Raw genomic sequence first — 22,281 nt, 5'->3', positions numbered from 1 at the left:
ATCACTGGAATTCTTTAAAGGAATTTCTTCACCCTCATAATCATAGTCTTTTGTTCTTAATGTTTGTTTCTGACCCTTTCCAGATTTTCAAAGGACTGTTCCTTATGTTTCAAATTGCTTAGATAATTACCATTCTAGGTTTGGGTATCCTGCCTTGCGAACATCTCCAGCACAAAAAATATTTTGGCTTCCAATTTGCTGTCTTTCAAGATACAGTCAATATTTATATAAAAAAAAATTGCAAATGGTTATTACAATATAATGAATCCTCACTTTTGTAAATATGCCTAACAAAACTGGCTCTGTGAGCATTTCCTTAGGTACAAAATTAAATTTGACGCATGAGTTTGCACAAAAGTATTAAGGGCCAAAAGTCTTATAGGGCTCTAAAAGAGAGGGAGTATGCAATCTATATTTTGTTTTCAAATCAATTTTAATAATTTAAAAAGATCTTAACATAATATTGGTACAATATATTTAATATATAAAAAAATGAAAAAAAGTATAACTTCATATATAAATCATTTTTTCATACCTAGAGGAGTAAGCAAATAGTCCCGGATATATCATTTTGTTAAAGGGAAATTTCAAGATGCCTCAAAATGTAGGGTTCCTTTCTATCCCTTAATCATAAAATTTTTTCATTTTTGTAGTTGTCAAATGTCGATACCACAATAGGATGAATATGAATTTCTAAAGAAATATATGTTTAACAAATACAAATATTATCACTCGAAAAAAAAATCAAAAAAAGTGTTTATTACATCAAATTACATATTATATCAATATGCATGTTTTTACATGCGAAAAAAATGTACATCTGCCGATGGATATTGAAGAAAAAAAGGCGCAAAGTATAAATATTAACTGTCTCCTTAATTGACAAATTATTTGTAGAGGCATTCCAATTGTACTATAATGTCATTGAAAGTCTGTTTAACGTTATTTATCCTTGGTGTTTGTGTTGTAAAGCAAACTAATGGAGTTTGTAAATCAGTAAATGGTGAGATATGTATGACCAAAAACAATCAAGGAGCAGCTATATATTTTAATTGGTTTAAGTGGGAGTCAACATGTTTTAAGCATAGTGAACAAAGGGTAAGATAGATAAAAAAGCGATTTAAATAATTTCAATTTACCTAAATAATATTTGAAGTGGTGTATGATTTCACTTGGTCAGCTACGACCTTGTACATGTGAAAATAAGTGTTGTACAAATAATTTAGAAAGTGGAAGTAGCGGCTCTGGAGGAGGTAACAGTGGATCTAGTGGGTCAAGTGGTGAGACAGAAGAAGAAGGCAGTGAATCTGGAGGTTCTGGTGAAGGATCTGAAGGAGGTAGCAGCGGATCCAGTGGAGGAACTGAAGAAGGAAGTAGTGAATCTGGAGGTTCCAGTGAAGTATCTGGGGCCTGTGATAGTACAAGTGTTAAAGACGTAATATTTTGAATATTTAATGACAAGTAATATTTATATACATAAAGGTTTTTATCTTATAGTATAAAGGATGTAAGGATCTTAAGAAAATATACTGTAAATTGACTGCAACACAGAATGGCGTGGTTTACAAAAACACCTTGTGCAAATACTGCGGAGAGAATCAGGATACATGCAAAGGCAAAATTTGTGCACATGGAATAATTTCAAAGGTAAAAAATCAAAAATATCAAAATTATATAATTGATAAGATTAAAAAATCTTAGGAAGACCAGAAACGTATTGTTTCGATACATAATAAACATAGATCAAAGGTAGCCCTTGGAAAGGAAAAGAGAGGAGTTGGTGGACCCCAACCTCCTGCTGCAAATATGTACCGACTAGATTGGGATGATGAACTAGCCAAGGGTGCACAAATGTAAGAATACTCGTACATATCAGTTGAACTTGTGGTTACTTTATTACATTATTAGGTGGGCTCTTCAATGCCCAAAAGGCCATGATAAGAATCGAATTACTCCCGAATTTAGTGGAGAAAACATGTGGGTTGGACAAAATATGGCATCAGCGTGGAGTTCTGTGAAGAGTATGAACAGAGACTATGAAGGAATGATAAAAGGATGGTATGATGAAGTCAAAGATTTCCCTGCAAAGAACGTGAAACACTATAGCACAAAAGGAGCAACTGGAGTTGTTGGACACTACACTGCTATGGTTTGGGGTAATTCAGTCAAAGTGGGCTGTGGGTATGTGATGTACTATGATACAACTCAGCCCAGATATCCATACAAAAAAGTAAACAACACAGCTCCAAAGAATTATTATTCAAAAATGTATTTGTTTTAGGTACTCATCTGTAATTATGGACCTGGAGGAAACATTTTAAGAGCAAAAGTATATGAGATTGGAAAAGCAGGATCCGAGTGCCCCAATGGGCATAAAGATGGTCTTTGCAATCATTAATTGTTAGCCAATCAACAAATAAATTGGACAAAATTGAAGATGATTGATAAATAAACTAACTTCACATAAAAAATAAAATATGAAATTAATTATACAATTAAGAAAAAAAGAAACATTTAAATTTACGAATCTGTTAAAAGTTTAATGCAAAATACATAATGGAATGCTTTAAAAAGTATTTGAAAAGTTGAGGCTTAAATTATTATTTCAAAATTTAAATACCCAAAAGACCTTATCTGTTCTTGTAAGTATCATATGCTTACATAGTTTTATAGAATTGAACTTGTTTTATAGTAAAATGTGCGCTACACTGTACAGTAGGTGACTATTGTTTTGTGATTTTTATTTTCAGAAATGATACATTTGAAACTTAAAGAATATGGATTTGTAATTTTATAGAATGATTTTCATATTTTAGACCTAAAATGCTTTCAAAATTCATCGGAAGTGATGCCGTTATTACAAGAAGTATTAACCCTTAATTAGCGAACATCTTTTTTCTAACATGTTAGTGAATAAGATCTAGTCTATTTAATTACATGATAAAGAGTTCAACGATTAAAATAATTACGTCTTGTAAATTTAATAACATTATTTTCAATATTCCATCATTTTGAATTCATATTTAAGACCAAAATGCTTAAAAAGAATGGAATAACTTATAATATTTAGCAATTTGATAGTCAAAAAATCAATTTGATAGGGTGACTGAGACAAATGACAGATATAAAAACCACTAAGAAAAAAACTTCAATTCTAATGTCATGCCTCATGTCATTTCAAATGATGATTTCTTCTTCTTGGATTTACAAGAAATTAACAAAATTATACTTTAATGTTCAAGGAATACTTCTCGCTCACATGAAAAAAAAAAAAAAATACATAAATATTTTGCAAGATGAACGTGTTGTGCTCTTTGAAGAAATACGGATCAAACAATGATTTACTTTCCAAAAGACATATAACAAAATTGTCCTAATGAACTCTAGAATAAATAGTTAGGATTAAAATCTATGATAAATAATTGTATAAACATTTTTTATAAGTTGTTTGTCTAAGTTATTATTCTTCAGGAGATTTTAATTATTTTTTGTAATTTTTAATGAATTTAAGGGTTATGGTTTATGGGCAAGTCTATATTCTTAAAAATATCCTCTTTTACTGAAATAACAACGCAAACTCTTTCAGTCCTTACTGGTTCCGATAATTAGGATAGGAGGGGTTTCCACTTGATGGGGTCTTTAACAATTCTCCCAAAGTAGCAGAAGTCGCACATTTTATCAAGCAAGCATACAGTTTATAGCAGAAACTACATACTTCCTTCGATACCTCAGCAGGATCCTGAGAAACCTCACCAGAGATCAACCTTAAGCAGGATAATTTTTTTTCCCCAGCAAATTTCTATGTTTTTGAAGGATACCTTTCTCTTTGTATTAAGATCCACTATTTTCCTTCTTAATCTAAACATGGCTCCTTTAGTTTCGTATTCGGTTATTTCCTCCAACTTTGAGTCTGTATCTAGACATTTGTCAACCATTTTTTCTAACCGTATCCTCGCTTTTTTCCTTTCTAAGGTAGCTTCTTTATCGCGTAGTATAGATATCTTTTTACCACTTAACTTAATGTTTTTTAACGTTTCCCACGGTGAAATACTTCCAGAATCAAACTTTCATTTATTTTTGCTTATAGTTTTAGATATTTCATCACAAGCTTTCCTAGAGTCCAGGAGTGATACATTTAATTTCCAGAACGAGCTTCTGGGTTTATATGGATTCCTGAATACAGAACATAGAATTTTTCTAACATATTAGCCACCCGAAGAGTAGCAAGAATGTAGTCCAGTCAGCCATGTATCTCTCTACCTAACAATGTTCTTCTTTTAAATGTCATTTTAGGGAGGGGTTTGTTTGATATTATACCTAAATCACAAAGTTTTTTCCCCCCTGATGACCTCTTTTATTCTCTTGCATTGATTTTATTATTTGAACCTCTGTATCTCCTTGCATCCTCTCTGGTCTGTGCGTAATACTTAGATCTCCAGCCATAAGAAATTCCCCAATGTGAGTCGGTATGTATTTTTTTTTAAATATTGTAGAACCAGTCCTTTAATCATAATTAATTCCGTAAATATCAATACAATGTTGTTCTAATCCCAAGAAAGTCAAATTTCATAAAAACATAAGGTAACTATGGGTCAGAAGCCAACTGCTGTGGATTTAAAGAAAGTTAAGTAACATTATAACGCCTCTGACTGGATGGGACTGTGCCCTTGAAGCTTTGGCATAGAAGCATGCATGTGATTGGGGGAGGCTGTGTGATAGCTATTATAAGCATCAATTATGTTATCTGTTAAAAAATTTACGTCCGGAAGTGAAATTACTTTTAAAAACCTAAAACCTTTTTTGTTCTATCAATTTTTGAAATTGAGTTTACGTTATAAGTCAATAGTCTAGACATAATTAATATTAAAAGCTTTGCATTTTTTTTCGGTTGTTTGATTTTTCTATCCCGACCCTTCTCAATGCCCAATGTGGAGCCTCTTTTCGATGGTGTTGTGTTTCTTCTTAGTTAATCGATAGATTGCCTCAGAGGGCTCATTGAGACATCTTTCATGGAGTGAGGTTGGTCCTCATTCCTTGAATCACTTTCGGTCGACTTCCTTGATGGAGAGGGGGACACCGGGTAAAAAGAAGAAAAGTCTTGAAGATGAGCTGTTCTCAGGGAAACTTCTTGAGCATTCTCACGGATAACCTCGAAGTTTTTTGTTCAATATTTTGTTAGATAATATTTCAGAATGAGGGTCAGGTGACCTGGATCTCTTAACTGACTTGCCACTGATTGGTTCTATTAGTGACTCTTGATTGAGCATTTCTGTCCGTGTTTTAGATTCTGACTGAATCAACACAGGGGCATCCGTCTTGGCTCCTTGAGCATAGGATTTTATATTCCTGTCTATTTTTCCCCGACCCTATAACACATCAAAAAGAAAAGTGTAGTAATCTTTGAGTTTAACCCTCTCACTTGAACAGTTAGGGGGAGTATGATTAAATCTGAAATAGTTTGAGCATCGTTTTTTGCCTCATTGAAGTGAAGCCTGATAACCTGACCCTTTACTGGAAGAAGAAAAGACAATTTTGGAGGTTCTCCCACCACTTCGAACTCAACTGAGCCAAACTCCAGATCTTTAGCAAGGACCTTCAGAGCCGGATGTTCATTAGGCTTCCCTTTATTCATTTCTGAACGTACGAAGCCGAATTGTCTCACGTTTGACAAGAAAAGACTTATGGTCCTCTCTAGGATAGGTATTGTGACTTTTCCCAACACAGCGTAGAAATTTTTTTGCTGCAGCCCTTTTCCAGAGCATTTTGGAGTCCCCTGATATCCACCATGATTTTTTTACCTGTTGTTTCCTGAACATACTCAAAAGGCAATGTAATGTATTTAATTTTTTTTTGCAATGTCGCAGCGCCTCTCCAGCCCAATAAAACCTTTTCTTGGACCCATTTCAGAAAATATATCCGAACGCTCGTGAGTCCAAATTTTGTATTGTGATTTCTGCAATGTCATAGTCTGATAAACAATTCTCGATTGGAATGGACTTATCAACTTTCCAAATTAAAAGGTTAAAAAATTGCCATTTTGGACAATTTTCTTATTCATTCACATCTGCATTTTTTTTGTTAAATTTCTTCTACGATGACGTCAGTGACAATGTCATTATCAACGTCGTCTGCCAGCTTTGGTGAAAAGGATAGCAAATTGGAAAGGGGAGGGAACTCCATCACAGGATCTGGCATCCTCTAAAGAAGCCAATTAATTAAAAAGAAGTCTCTGCTCAATTACGGAAGAATGATGTGACCAAATCTGGAGTAAATGATTTTTCTTTCAATTTTCAAAGGAGCACTTGTTTTTACATAGCACGACAGCAAACTTTGTCTCCAAGCTAATACTTAGAGTCCAAATCTATGATAAAATCCCTTGAGTACTACAGTTTTGGTCGTATCCCTTTTATAGCAATATATGGAGACGATTTAATCACTATACAGACAATATGAAAAATATATTACTTCAATAAGTCATATAATCAATTTCAAGCCAAAAATACTAAATGAGAAGTTTTTTATAACACTCTGAGACCATAATTACTTCCTTTTTCACTTAATATATATAAAAATATCCATTCATAAACAAATTGATATCATGCAATGTATCATTCTTGTCAGACCAGGCTCACAGAGATCCTTAGATGTCCATATCATTAAGTTTTTCTATGTCCAAGTTACTGTTCTTCAGAGTCCAAGTCCCCAATCTCCGAGTCTGAGATGAGTCCAACTCATGATATATCTAAGATAATACATCGCTGAATCCCATATTAGTCCAAGTCTTCATGCTCCTAGACAAGTCCATTAAAATAAATATATATTAATAAAAATCAACTCTGACGTCATTTCTTTGGACCTACCCCTGCTTTAAGAAGGAGAATGTTACTAACCTTCTGCGCACCTATGTTTTTCTTTCTCTATCACCTCAGTCGTCATATAAAAAATGCAAAGAACTCACAAAATTAAAAGAAGAAAATTTAAAAGAACGACTTTTAAGGGAAACATATAATTATATTCACTAACCCTCGATTAAAAATTGTTGAATATGAGAATAAATCCTAAATAAGGCATTTTTTAAGATAAATTTGAATAAATATAATTTATTCTTTCAAGAGAAAAGTATTGGAGATAATGTGTACATCCAAAAGAATATTATATTTATAAAAATGTAGAGGTGTATAATATCCTAATTCATGAAAAGCTAATTATTAAAATTCAAGACAGAGTAAAAGATTGAATACAAACTGAATAACTGACTACTTCTACACCAGAAATGCCCATAATGTTCTGTTGTCAGTTATTTGCATTTAAAAATTTAAACAATCGGTCCACATGTGAAGTAAATATAAAAAATATTCGATTTTTTTCATATCAAATCTTTTTTATCATCGTAAAAGGGGCAATAAATGGGAGATATAGGTAAAGAGTAAAAACCTGTCATATTCTCAGGTATTAGAGGAACCTCAATAGAAATTGAGATTTATAAAAATTACTTAGAGACAGTACTAAAAACTCAAAAGAAATAATTAGGTTTAGTGATATAAATCAAGCCCGCACAATAAAATTTGAAGCCGACTCCGATTTTCAAATTTTAAAATCAACCTACCATTTGAGTCAATTCAATGCGAGTCGACACAGCACAGAGGCCGAGTAACAACAAAATATAGAAGGGGGGGGGGGTCCTTCATGACAAGAAACAAATTAAAGTTTAGCTTAACAGTTCGGATGCCAAAAGATCTTTTAATCAACCTGGAAAACAATTCAGGGCTACCCTCATGCCAATACCCCGAAAATTACTTTTTAACCCATGAATCAGTATTTTTTAATCTATTTTCAAAGTAATAAGAAAAAACTTTGCAAATTATATCAAAGGCCACAAAAAAGATTATATACTATTAAATTTTTATTTTAGCATGTTTACTAGGGTGTCCCATTGTTGATTGAGTAATATGTTATTTTGATATTGTTTTGTATTTAAATGAGAAAATAATGTCGGTTTGGCTGGAAATTAAAATTTTTAATCTTAAAAGATGCTAAATCTAAAATTGAATTTGATTTTGACACCTCCCTCCCCCTACTTCCAGAAAGGAATACAAATATTGAAGATATGCAAGAATAAGTATGTGGATGTCAAGGGAGATTATATGGAAAAATTAAATCATTTATAAGCTAAAAGACGTAGTTTTTCATTTTCAGGGAGGCAAATTTTCACATTACCTTGTTAATTTTGTAAATACTAATTCTAAATCTATAATGAAACGTCTTTGTAAAGTTGTTCACAACAGGTGCCAGCAATTTGAGGGATATATTGATCACTTGAGGGACAATAACAACACTATAATGGCCAGGTATGTCAAAATTTCTTATATTGTTTCTTGAACACCAAACAAGTAAATCATCATTTTTTTGATTAAGCTCTAATTTTATGGCATATTTTATTTCATCAAATACTTTTATTTTACTAATTTTTTTATATATAATGGCAGCTCAATCAATGTAATCATCTAGAATGGTCATGGAAATAGTTCTGAAATAAGTTATCATTTTGTAATTTTAGGAGTGATGTCTAAAGGACATTGCATGACCCATTAAGGTGGAATGTATGTAACCATGACTATTCTAATTGTTAAGCCTTTAAAAGTGGATTAAGACATATTTTATTATGAAACATCATTATGGGTCACCCTTTACATATATTTACATCCCATAATATATATTTCAAATAGTTAGTGATATTAATATTTGTAACTTTATGTATTATGAAGTGAAGATATATCGACTAGGGTTAATTATAGAAGGTTTTTTTGTTGTTAAAGTTACTAATACACGACATACATGGAAAAAACAAGGGGGAAAATATGTTAATTTATGAGGGGCAGAACATCGGTAAATAGGTGATGTTGTTTTTTTGTCTCTTTAATCAAAACACATGTATTTATGTACATAAGTTACAGTAATCACTTATATACCGAACAAAATCTTTGAAGTAGATGTTTATATCATATATAACCATAACTAATAATCAAAGGGAGATGTGGTATACAAACAAGGTTTCCCTGTTTTTGAGGGAGTATATGTATATAAGACCCTGTTTCCTAATGTTTCCTTACCTTATTAGAAAGTAACCCTTCATTCAGGAATATAATGAATCTTAGTTGGGTAGGACTATTAACGCTAATTGGATTTCCTTTTGTATTCGGGATCTGTAAAAGTCGATTTGGAACAAATTGTATGACCATTGATGACCCTGGAGCCAGAGTTTATTTTGCGTATTTTAATTGGAATTCGACTTGTTTTGCTTATCAAGATGGGCATGTAAGTATTTCACTGTCGTGCAACATATTTTAAATATATTCGACCCCATTTTTTAATAGTACTGTATGATTAATTTGGGTTATTTACAACCCTGCGATTGCTCTCAAGATTGTGGCTGTAAGGAATCTAAGGAAAATGTTGAGATTGAGGACTTAAAATGCGACAGTTCCTCTGTAAAAGATGTAACACTGATTTTTCTTGTATAGTTATTTAACTCTTACACTAACTAACAATCCTTTCAGTATCGTGGATGTGAAAACATTAAAAAAATATTTTGCCCTCTCACAGCAAAAAGTAATGGGCAAACATACCCCAACACTCTATGCCAATACTGCGGGGAGAATCGTCAGATTTGTGGCGGACAGATTTGTGATTCAGATATTTTAACACAGGTAATTTGTATTTATTTACTTCAATGACACATTTAACCAAAATAATTATATCTCTAATCGAAAGGGAGATAAAGATGACATTCTAAAAATACACAATGACTTTAGATCAAAAGTGGCTAGAGGAGAGGAGCATCGAGGGGTAGGTGGGTCACAACCACCAGCGGCTAATATGAATCGTTTAACATGGGATGATAACTTGGCGCTTAGTGCACAAATGTAAATTATTCATTTAAAAAAATGGTAATTTTATCTATGTATACACCTTTACTCTTATTTAAACAGGTGGGCCCTTCAATGTCCAAATGCGCATGACAAAAATAGACTAACACCAGAGTTCCATGATCATCCATATGTTTGGGTAGGACAAAATCTTGCCTTTTTATGGAGCTCTGTCAAGAGTTCGAATCGAAATTATGAGGATATGATAAAAGGATGGTATAACGAAGTAAGCGACTTCCCTAGTAAAAATGTCAAAAACTACAGCAATGCAGGAGCAAAGGGAGTCGTGGGACATTATACCACAATGATTTGGGGATCAACTAAAAAGATTGGCTGTGGATTTGTACATCACTATGATAGAACTCAACTTAATAATCCTTATAAAAAAGTAAGTATCCAACCTTTCAGCATTATTAATTTATACATTATTATCTTGGTAGACTCTGGTTTGTAATTATGGGAAAGGAGGTAATATTCTAGGACAAGAAGTGTATCAAATTGGCAAACCAGGATCAAAATGTCCAAAAGGAAATGAAAAAGGCTTATGCCTTTAAAGAATATCAATGTATTAACTTTAAGGACACAAAACTTATCATTAAAAAATACATAGTTGAGTGTATTGAAGTTATATTATTAAAGGAAAACAAAATAAGAGTATTATTATTTAAAATGTTTGAAATATGTCATTCTAACGTTGTCAACTTTAGACACATGGATAGAGTAAAAATTGGTATGGCAAAATTGATAAATAAATGCATTAACTATTTAATTCTATTTGTTCATGGATTTGAGTGTATATTTTTTTTTAGAAGATTGGCGAATTAAACAAAAGTAACTCCAAAAATGAAATTTTAACAATTTTATGAAAAATAAAATTAATATGTGACAAACTATATATTCAATTAATATATAAACGTATTGAATAACATATTTGAAAAGTTGATAAATTGTTGTCAGATTTAGAGCATGATATACTCGGCTACTGAACAACGACAGTACGAATTTCAATTATTGATTAAAAGTAATCATGAAATGAAATTTTTTATTTACTTCAAATATTGGAAGCTGTAAACTGCCGATTATTGAATGGAAAGAAATAAAATAATAATAATATTGTAGATTGAACATAGTTTTCACATCTGTCATAAGTCATTGCTGAATATTGAAGCATGAGTGAAGTTCAAATGATACCTTGTATAATCAACTTTATAACTTGTTTTAGGGGTAATTTCTCTATTTGTCAGCCCATTACTCTGACGCTGTGAGTTAACATTAAAACAATATTGTTCAAAAAACAAGAACGAGATAATAAATTTATGTTTTTTAAAACATATATATTATTTACAATAGTTATGAGTGTTGTATTCATACTTCTGAGTTGAGTTGATATATTTTAAAATACTAATTATAGTTTATAGGCTCCATTTATTGCATAGCAGATAATTTGTCCGTGATATGGTATTTTACATAAAGTTTATAAATTTGTCCACCTGACGATGATTTTTGTTATGGGTGCAATTTGCAGCGTTTCTATAAGATTCATTCATGATATAAAGAAGAACACAATTGCAATCCAGACCCAGAACACCTAAAACAAAGATAATACAGTTTTGTTGTTTTCTGTTATATCACCTCAGGCCTAAAGTACATTATTGTTTTTTACTATTTTTGTTTATATATATGATTATTTTATTGCTTATTATAATGTTTGATGTTGTTAGCTAAGGAGTACTGTGTTATAGTTATTAATTATTATGTGTTGCAAAATTGGGAAATACCCCCGGAGTTGGAGGAATTCGAGTCCATTATATTTCATCAATTTCAAAGGATCAATATTAACGACTGTACGTAAGAAGACTAAAAAGTATTTATTGATTAGGCAACATATTTCATTCTTCCACCAAATGGCCGATGTAAACCTATTTCTGAGTCATCACTCTATACAATGATTAAACACATTAAATTTTACTATTGGCTCTTTGTTCCTCCTTGCATCAGATATTTTTTGGGGGATTGGAATGGTATAACGCTCCTACTTAGTGTTGTGTCAGTCCTTATATATTCAGTCCAGTCCAGTATTTGGACAGGTCCTAGAAGTCCTTAGGACTGATCCTTAAGACTTTCGGTCCTTTGAACTGACATTCCTAGAACTGATTAAAAAAAGAAAAAGAAATATAGCTGAGTGATATCATCTAGGACCAAACTTTAAAAGTTTTAGGAGTGATATGCAGGAATGAACTGAGCCAAACCAAGAAAGAAATGGACAGTACTGTAGTCTTCAGTCCTTAATAAGGACTGACATAAAACTGCTTCCAATTATCTATTAATTATAACAATAAAATTAGTCAATTTTTCTGGGGAAAACATGATTTGATATTAAAATGCTGTAATATAAACTAAGTATATACATGGTCTGACTTCTTTGTTGCATCCAAGTTGTAATACAAGGATTTATTCAATAGAATTTTACCTTTGTATTTATTTTATACCTGCATAAAAATTATATAAGTATATGAACCTGTTAAAAATTTAAAAGTATGCTATGAAAAAGGATCGATCTTTATGGTTTACTTTTAGTTAATTACTAGGCTTCTTTATTTATTCCCCTTCTCTAATTATTTTTTTTAAATATAGACCTGAGTTTGTATACACGCAATTTTAGTGCGCTCTCCTTTTCTCTAGTATTCCTTGTCCAGACATAATTTTTCAAAGTAAAAAAATTGTAATTTGCTTATCTGTTGACGGGCCACATATAGGTACCCCTTGAGCTAACAAAAATGCAAACTTATAATTGGAATTATAAATTTATAAGATTTTTTACATTTTATCATAAAATATACTATTATATTTGACCTAAATATACATATGTACATACATCTATTTAACACTTTTTTCCATGTTTGTACATGATATCAAATCACCCTTTATACATTTATTTTTGCACGCTTATCTGCATAATTTAAATATATTTACTTAAAGTTTGCAATTTCATATACAGATTTAAAGGACTTTGTCGCTCATAAACAACAACAACAAACAAAAACGTACGGGTTGAAAAATCCTGAGCTTAACAAATAAACAACACATTTTTATTTTTGTTAAAAATTGGCATTATTCCTCAATATTATCTCCATAAAGAGCAACTACTTGTGCTGCTCGTACATTTCAATGACATATCAATAAAATGATTTATAGTTTACTTCAAAAAAATACTCAGCTTCCCCAATAACACTTATTGGAGTGGAATGTCTTAATAGCAAGTTTTTGGAAATCAACAAACAGCTAGTAGTCACTCGGAGCCAAATATGTAGAGTGAAGTAGATGCTGAAGTAATTTGATGTTCAATTAATGTAGTTTTTCCATTTTTTTATTGACTTGTGAAAACAGTGATTTGTCCTTATAAAACAACACTCACAAGTTGCCATTTTTCGTCATTTCGTCCTTCAAACTCTCGTTATATTATATTCCCATTCACATCCCCAAATTCCGAGGACATAACTTTTCCAGCTGGTTCTTGTGCTTTTGGATTGCTTTGGACGAGGTTCAACAGATGCTGTCCAATCATATGATGCTCTCTTGTATTCCAGAATTAATTGATGGATCCATATTTTATCCATTATCATATACCGATATAAAAAGTCCGGTTTGTTATGTTTAAACGCGGACAAACACTGTGTAGTATGATCAATCTGTTTTTGTTTTTGGTCAACAATGGGCAAACGCGGCACCCACTTTGAACATATCTTTATCATGGACCAATGTTAATGCAATATAAAGCGAATACACTCTTTTGCTATTTTTTCCATGTCAGTTAACTCACACAACATTACTTTCTGAGCCTATCAAATGACTTTTTGGATTTATTTGATATTTTCTAATGTTACCACATCATTTGAACGTCCACAGCGTTCTGTAACATTGATGTCTCTACATAGCATATAGCATGTGCTATATGTGCATATAACTATTTGCTATGGCCTTTATTACATCTTCATGTAACGTTTAGTTCAACTTTTTGAAGCATTGTCATCTTTTATTGTACAAATATTTTCAGTGTATCTCTCAACCTTTCCTTCAAAAAGAGAAAACACAGTGTTACTCAACTAACATAAATTATTTAAACTATATTTTTTGATGAGCTCTTAATTTTTGCTTATTTTCCCCTTCTCTGTGTTTTAAATTTTGATGGGATGATTTTGTATTACCTCTTGTTAATCACACATAGCTTTTTTATCCAATCACAACCTCGACTGACAAAAGAAAATAGAAAAAAAAACATGTGGTATCTTTTTTATTGGCAAATGTTAAATATTATTATTAGTGTTATAAGGAAATAAATATTAATATATCTATTGATTACGTATACACTACACCTTTAATTAAAGTTTTTGATGATATATATTCAAACATTTAAGTCGCTTGTTGCAGTAGCGCAACATAAAAATTGACGAACTTAAAATCTTTGTTCTTTTATAACTAATGAGTGTACTAACTTTACTGCGCACCGTTTCCCACCCTTTCCTTGTCCTCACTTTTTCTTTATAAATATGTCAACTCTACTCATATATGTATGTATCTTGTTTTGAATTTGAGACATTCCCTTAAAAGTTAGTAAAAATGACAAAAAATTATAAATATTAATCAGGGCTTTTAAATTTCTTAGTTTAAGGGAATATAAAAGAAGAAAAACTGATATTTTTCTAACATTGATAAGAACTACAAAATCTTTGTTTTAATTCATTTAAATGTTTTTCTTTCTTTCATGTTGTAGTTTCGAGTCTCAAAATGAACTATACATTAAAAAAATAGATTTCCGTGTTTTTTGACATTAAAAAAATATAAAAAGAACTATTAAAATCTGTGGAAAAAAAAATTCCGAATTTTGAGGCATACTTTTATGACATAATGTATTTTTTGAGATATTACAACTCCTAAAAAAAATAAAGAAAATCAAAGGCTGTGTCTATATTGAAGAAAGATTGCAATCTTGGCCTTTTTTTAAATTTTTTTGTTGCACTAATGACAATTTGTTAAATTATATTTTTCATTTAGCATTAGGTACATACAAAAAATGTAATATATTATATTTTTTGTCCGTCAATGTCATTTATCAAAAAAAAAAAGAAAAAGCTTTCACGATAAAACTAAGTAAATTATTTTACTATCTTAATGTAATAACTACAGTCATTATGGCCATTTTGAAAACGAACAAAAAATAATTTTTCTTAAGAATTTATAATGTACATTTCTTTATGTCATTAATTTCGTCTAGATAAATTTAGAACCCATTTAAAAATAATTACTTGAAAATATTTTTGTCAATTAAGGAATTTTTTTTAATGTAGACTGTTTTAATTACTTAATATTATAAAAATCTTATATTTTTATATGTGACACTGACTTGGATCTCAACCCAGAAATTTTCTATAACACAAGGATTGAAAAAACGTAGATTTAATGAAAAAAACCACTATTTTTCATTCAAAGTTGTTCTTTTAAAATTGTCAGGAAAAGTGTTCCGGAACATAAAGTGATTAAAAAAATACTGATAATAATTTTAGAAGAACGACTTGGAATGAAAAATAAAGTATTTTTTCAATCAAATAATAGTGAAAAATTTGTAAAAGGATTTTTTTATTCATCCATTGTTTTGGAAATAACGAAAGTACTGTTATTACACATAGTACAATAATTCAATAACTAAATAAGAGATTGTCATGAAATTTTGACAGCTTTATTCAGAAAATTAAATGAATTAATAAAAATAGTGGCCTCAATATGTGTAGCCTGGTACTTAAGCGTATGGGTCACATGCAACTTGCACTATTTTTTTTATTTCCTTTTTTGACCAACTACGGGCTATTTAATTTTTTTTTAATATGGTCTTGTATTATTTTCCATTACATAATACAACAATTAAAAAGTTATCAATTAATAGTAAAATATATAACTGGAGGTATTGAATTATAAAAAAGTAAATATACATCTGATTTTAAAATTAGACCTGCATCGGTAAACCAGTTTTTCTGTCCTCTTGTTATGCCTCAATTTTAGAATATTAAAATAAAGTATGAAGTATTCACTAAAAAAAAATTGAAAAAAGGCCGAGAAAATGGTTCATAAGATTTGTCAAAAATGTTCATAGATATTAAAAAATAAGGTGGATAAAAACACAAAAGTATTATAAATTATATTGAAAAATTTAGTAATCATATAATCCTCAGTTTTAACATTTTTTTAAATCAATGAACTACCAAGGTCAGTGTCTTTTTGATGGAGGAAATCAGTGATTTCTTAATGGCATGAATTGTTCAATTTGTTTTAGATTCAACGTAGCCCTCACAAAATAATCCATAGTAGTGAGATCTGACTGCAGGGCCCATATTCCTTTCCCAACAAAGTCATTCCATTGCTCACTCAGATACTTCAGCAACTTGTATGAGACAATGCAATGTGCTGAGTCTTGTTGCCGGACCCTAAGCCGATCTCCACGACATTTGAGACCTCCAAATTTGAAATTTTCATGTTTTTGTGGACAAAAATCTACCTCTCCAAGCAGCGCTGTTCCTCCTATTTAAATGTAATATTTTTCATATTTGGAGCAGCTGACGTCATGATACCATAAACTTTACAAAAATTTGATTATTTGACATTGTTTCTGCGGAAGAAAAAAGAGACGCCATCTGATAGCTGTATCATATCAAAATCGATGTCGCACGTAAGTTCAGATTTGATGTTAACGCCCTTTATGGAACTTGGGGATTTGACGAAATCAAACAACTCATAACTAATAGCTATACATATAGAAAGGTTATACGAATGAAAAATATATTATGTCATCATGTGTCTTATTTTCATACTTCTTTCCTTATGATGATCTAATTCGAGTGTTGACAGACCATCAGTTACATACTTCTTAATCATGTTATATTTTGCTTCAAGGTAAATTTATTATTCATAAACATGTTAGCAGTTTTAAATTTTACATAACAGTTTTAGATTGGGCTTTAAATTATTTAACCATTCCGTCACAAACTGCAATGTTTTGTCTCATAAGACTACTATAGAAAATTTGCAAAAAAATATTTAATAACATTATTTATTACCCAACATATTATCGAGTAATGTTATGTGTTTAATTGAAATATATAACTTTTTTTATAAAATTGCGCAAAAACCACTTACTCATAATGAAATTACCTTTTAAATTATTTTTTAGTGTGACGTAACTTTTAAAATATAACTTTTTATACTTTCACAATGATATTGGAACTTGGTACAGAATTGGGAGAACCAGCTACCTTTAACTTTTTTAAATGTATGCAAAATACAATTTGTGGCATAGAAGGATTAGAGAGGGGAAATTATTTTGAGTTTTTAGTCTTTTGTGTGTGATTTTAGAGCCCTGAAAAGGGAAATTTTTGTTTTGTAAAAAGTATGACTTTTAAACTTCCTTCTTCTAACAGGGATTGTTACCCAAAAACCTTAAATTGTCTTCTTTCAATATTCCAACACAGTGTTCTTGCTTTCCATCAGTAAGTATCTCAAGTACCATTTTCTAAAGACTAACTTCTATCCTAGCAGCCCTGTGATTGGTATGTTAGGTTCTTTGCTTGATCAATGTTTGCCATCCTCTTTTTATGATACGTGTGTCTTACAAATATGCAAATGTATCATCTTGGACTATGGGACTGTTAAAATTCGAGCATCTCCCTCAAAAACCTTTCATAAAGTGAACTCCTTGTAAATGGATACCCGATTATAAGGGATTTTTGTTATGATGTACGGACCAAGAATAACAGTAAACCCTTTTCAAAAAGGAGGAATTTGAATAGATAACTACGACACACTAAATCAGATGTATTTTAGAGATCTCTATGCGGCTGCTCTAGCATTCACTGGTAAAAAAATAACTGCTATGTGATGATTGATCTGATTTTTGTTGAAACTATGATTGAAAAAAAGAGCTTTTATTCAATAGGCGCTTAACTTGTGGGAACTGTGGACCAAGTGACAACCAACACATTATTAGTTTTTGATTGGTCAACGGAATAAATTATAGCGAGGAATAATATTTTTTTTTTTCTTCGTCTGAAAAAAAAAAAAAAAAAAAAAGGCTAAATCTCTTAAATTTGATTAGAATTGGTTCAATGAAGGGCAAAGTTTATTTGTTTTCTAAAAATTACAGGTCAAAAAAATGTTTTCGATTATTAATTGACACAACAATAAAATTTACGAGAATCTATTTTTTTGAATAATTTAACATATTCATGATTAAATGATTATAAATAAAGTAATAAATGTAATGAATTAAACTTAATTAATTTTTTTAATTTTTTTTCAAGTATGTATTTTGTTAAAAATAAATTGTTAATGTGCTTATAAATGAATTTTTTCTATAACTAATCACTATGCAATTATATGTTAATGAAACACGTTTAATTCTTTTATTTGCACATGTATATTTAATTAAGGAATGAAAGATAATGAAAATTTTGATAATTATACACATAGAATATTTACATATCCTTGCATATTTGTGCACTCGAATATATAATCATGTATGTAATACTATATACTAACATAAACAGAAAGTCAATCGAAAGGTCCATAAACTATTAAAAATATTATTATGTACTACATACCTGTAAGTGCTGTCATTAAAAATGTATATCAGGTTTTAATTTTAGATTCGGGTAGTTTCGTTTGCTTGTTTTTTAAATCAAGTAATTTGTATAATTTTGCAGTTCTCAGTGATAAAACCGAACATAATATATTTTTGTTTAACGATTTTTTTAATTAATATTCTACGTTATATTCTAAGATTTATATTTCAAATGGTAAAGGGTCAATGATCAACACATTTACTAATACTTGACTTGAGGTTTTCTTTTGTTTGATGATGAATTTCCGTTCTTAACTTTAGAGCCGTGTAGTAAATGTTCTTTTTTCTTTTTAATTTGGTAATTTGCATAATTTTTGGGTTCTCAGTGATAGATCCAAATGTATAGATTTTTCCATTCTTAGTTATTTTTATAAACACTTTTGGTTATATTCTAAGGCTAACCTTTCATTTGGACTCGTGTCAAAAATCAACAAATTAACCAGGATTAGACTTGAGGCTGCCTTTTATACAATTATGAATTTCGGTTCCTAATTTTGGATCCGGGTAATTTTGCTTTTTTTATTTTTAAATTAGGTAATTTGTAAAAAAAATTCTGTTCTTGGTGCTGGAACCGAACATTGTAGATTTTTTTCCCCGGTTATAATTTTGTATTTTTATTCTAATTTTTAAATAAACTCCTATCTAAGATCAAGAAATTTACCAGTACTTGATTTCAGGCTATTATATATTAAATTATGGGTCCTAATTTTATATCCGAGTAATTTGTGGCTCTTTGAAGCCACAAACTATTTTTGTACTAATAAATGTGTGGAGTTCCCTCATCAATATGTCTATATATGCTTAACATAATAGTGTTGGAAGTACTCATTAAAATATCAATGTAGTATAGTGCCTTTTTTAATGCGTCAAAAACCCGGTTTTACTTTAACACTGGTATACTGAACAACACTACAATATATATATATATTATGATAGAATTTTAATGATACAATGTTATTGAATTTCAATAGAAAAGCTTAATATATGTAACATAATAATGGGTAGAAAATGAGTAATATACATACATAATTGATTACTAGATCATATGAATCGTTGTTCCCTTTATTTTTAAAAGACTAAATCAAATTTCCAATATAAAAAATGATATTTATTTATGAATTGTAAATTAACATATTTTATGCATTACTTAATATTTAGTTATATTTTCCCTTGTAATGGGATGTATGTATTTAAATAGAAATCAGTATATATGTAATTATTTAAAAAAAAAATGTAAACGTATAACACATTTATTTTCAAAAATTATTAAAAAAATATGGGTTTAACCAATATCAAAGCATTTTCATAACAAAATTAGTATTGAGGTAGAAGTCAAAAACGACAATTTATTATTTTTTTTCCTTCATGTACTGGTTAGTTGTTAGAGATAAGATAAGTCAACTTATCCATCATGCGTTTACACGTAAATTTAGTGATGTAAATCGTAGTTATGTTTTATCTGGCCCTTTTTTTAAAATTTGTAGCCTAAAAAAAAAAATTAATTTCCTTTACTGTTGTCATTATTATTTACTCCTGAGTAGTGAACTTCCTTTTTTGCTGCATTCTATAATATTCAACACACTATTGAATATTCGTTTGTACCCATAAAAGACAGAGAGTAACACTGAGGATTTGTGGGATAGTTTTTATTGTAAGTCCTTGTTGGACTCAGAGTAAAGTTGATAAACGACACGGGAGGAATTCTTGCTTATGTCCTTATTTAATTTCTTTTCCTCCCCCTCCCCTTGTCACAGGTGAGTGTATCTGATCTAATGAATCCTCATAACAGTTAATTTGCTCTCTCCAAAAAAATTATTCAACTTGACAGATTTACTTTGTTGATTTTTGTTTTCTTTTTTTTTGATGCCCAAAAGACGCACAATTTTTATTACTAATTATCTCTTTGCGAAGTTTTGAAACAGAGTAATATACAATTCAATTTTAAGAACTTTGCGTATTAAAATTTATTCAAAAACTCAACAAGTCTCCCTTTCAAAATAAAGTGAATCTGGCATTTTAAATGTGATTTGTTTTTAGGAGGAAAAGTGCAATCAATAATAAAACTGTGAAATCATTAAAATGATTAATGTGGTACTTTCTCTTTTTCAAAGAGTAAACATTTTAATTTGGAAAACTCTTTATTTAAAATCAGTAAATTTTTTAGACTTAAAGATTATAATATGCAAAGTCTAAATAAATAATCTGCATGTTAGATGTGCTAACCCAAAAACGCAAAAGAGTCCCAAGTGTCAATACACTTTTTGATATTTTGTTTTCTTTTCGTGCAATCCCAGTTTTTGGAAAGACATGTATATACAAATCTAAAAATTAGAATGCTATGAAAAATGATTTTTTTGGTCTTTTGGGGAAAACCCAATATATTTTTTTTAATATGTTCACCTTATAAATTAAAAAAAAAATCATTTTGCGACTCAAAGTCAAGTTTTAGAAACAGGCATGGTGTTACCTCACTAACACAAAAATAACCTATGTATTTTGTTATCAGCTTTTGATTCCCTCGTCTCACTTGATATGTCATGGTTATTTCATAATGTATGCCAAGAATCGCTACTTTCACTCTGGTCATGGGCTAAATCCATACCATACAATGTATGGTCATTCGAAAAATGTCAGACTTGACAGCTTACATTTATCCAAAGAGGGAGTAGCATATATTACAGATGTGTAGAATGTATAACAGGAAAGGCCCGAAGTGGAAGGTGCAGAGGGAATACCGGTTCATGACAAGAATGGTGTAATCTGTCAACAATCTTTATTCAGAAAATAAAATTGTTTTATCTGCACTCTTAAATTCCACGCTTCAAAACCTTTCAGCGTTATCCTGGCGGGAAATGAAGATGATTGGGCATATCTAAAGTACTCACATGGCCAATCCACTCAGTCAAGAGCAACAGAAACGATCTAATCACTATCAAGAATAACAAGCAAATAGGATGATGTAACTCCCATCACGGCAGTTTAAGGAGGTTGAGGTAGTAGAGTGTGTCAAAGTCTAAGTTCCAAGTATCAAACTTGGAAAATAGAAGCCCACAACATCTTAGCTGTAGTAATCCATATAGCAAAGAAAGATATTATAGGTTAGGGACAAAAAATGGTGGCTTCAAACAGCTCAATGTGAGTAAGCAATTTGAGCCTTGCAAAGAGTAATTCCTCAGGATTAATAAAGTTTTGAGAGAGAAGGAAGTCACATTGCAACTGACTGCATCAATTCTTGTGGATGGAAATTGACAAGGCTATAAGCAGTACAATTGTATGAACTCCAAACGTTCATATGAAGAAAGGAAAACATATGTAATAGCAAATGCTACAAAGCAGAGCATTTTGTAAAAAATAGTTTTTTTGGTTAATATGTGCATGTTTAGGAAAAAATATGATGCTGAAAAGTATATTTAAATAAGTTTTTTGTTTTTGTAAGTTTTAAGGGTCCTTTTGATATTTTACGGGTCAAATAACAATAATAATTGTGGGTCTCGTCCTGCAGGCATTCCAAAACCTACATTTTGTTGCTTAGTGTAATCAAATTACTCACAACCATTTTACTTGACAATGTAAATAAACTTAAAATGACCACTCATTTGAAAATTTAATTGATTGCAGGAGCATTTTGAACATTCTATGTAATTCATTTTAAAAATTGTGGAGAAATAATAGACAATGGTAGTCTGGGCG

General features: G+C 30.4%; 3 protein-coding genes across 5 annotated transcripts in view; 2 read left to right on the top strand and 1 right to left on the bottom strand.

Annotated features, from left to right (window-relative positions):
* LOC121114098 (uncharacterized) overlaps positions 1-22,281 on the bottom strand; it is a 436,583-nt gene that overhangs the window by 281,774 nt on the left and 132,528 nt on the right. The gene's annotated exons all lie outside the window — the stretch shown is intronic.
* Positions 885-2,576, top strand: LOC121114099 (venom allergen 5). Its single transcript, XM_040707953.2, has 6 exons — positions 885-1,098; positions 1,157-1,435; positions 1,498-1,647; positions 1,702-1,853; positions 1,909-2,230; positions 2,282-2,576. Exons 1-6 carry the CDS (start codon positions 919-921, stop codon positions 2,396-2,398), a joined length of 1,200 nt encoding a protein of 399 aa, XP_040563887.1. The 5' UTR covers positions 885-918; the 3' UTR covers positions 2,399-2,576.
* LOC121115402 (venom allergen 5) lies at positions 9,134-10,719 on the top strand. The gene is made up of 6 exons (XM_040709618.2): positions 9,134-9,315; positions 9,375-9,497; positions 9,558-9,707; positions 9,772-9,923; positions 9,990-10,314; positions 10,367-10,719. Exons 1-6 carry the CDS (start codon positions 9,145-9,147, stop codon positions 10,478-10,480), a joined length of 1,035 nt encoding a protein of 344 aa, XP_040565552.1. The 5' UTR covers positions 9,134-9,144; the 3' UTR covers positions 10,481-10,719.

This window comes from Lepeophtheirus salmonis, chromosome 3 (genome assembly GCF_016086655.4).
Source record: "Lepeophtheirus salmonis chromosome 3, UVic_Lsal_1.4, whole genome shotgun sequence".
Taxonomy (NCBI): domain Eukaryota; kingdom Metazoa; phylum Arthropoda; class Copepoda; order Siphonostomatoida; family Caligidae; genus Lepeophtheirus; species Lepeophtheirus salmonis.
This window is presented reverse-complemented; position numbering and strand designations above follow the sequence as displayed.

What these genes read in the sequence shown, in the direction of transcription:
- LOC121114099 (XM_040707953.2), top strand. Translation starts at nt 919, where the DNA reads ATGTCATTGAAAGTCTGTTTAACGTTATTTATCCTTGGTGTTTGTGTT. An exon ending in ATAGTACAAGTGTTAAAGAC is followed by an intron (nt 1,436 to 1,497) that starts GTAATATTTTGA and finishes TTTATCTTATAG; the next exon opens with TATAAAGGATGTAAGGATCT. An exon ending in CTAGCCAAGGGTGCACAAAT is followed by an intron (nt 1,854 to 1,908) that starts GTAAGAATACTC and finishes TTACATTATTAG; the next exon opens with GTGGGCTCTTCAATGCCCAA.
- LOC121115402 (XM_040709618.2), top strand. Translation starts at nt 9,145, where the DNA reads ATGAATCTTAGTTGGGTAGGACTATTAACGCTAATTGGATTTCCTTTT. An exon ending in TTGCTTATCAAGATGGGCAT is followed by an intron (nt 9,316 to 9,374) that starts GTAAGTATTTCA and finishes ATTTTTTAATAG; the next exon opens with TACTGTATGATTAATTTGGG. An exon ending in ACAGTTCCTCTGTAAAAGAT is followed by an intron (nt 9,498 to 9,557) that starts GTAACACTGATT and finishes CAATCCTTTCAG; the next exon opens with TATCGTGGATGTGAAAACAT.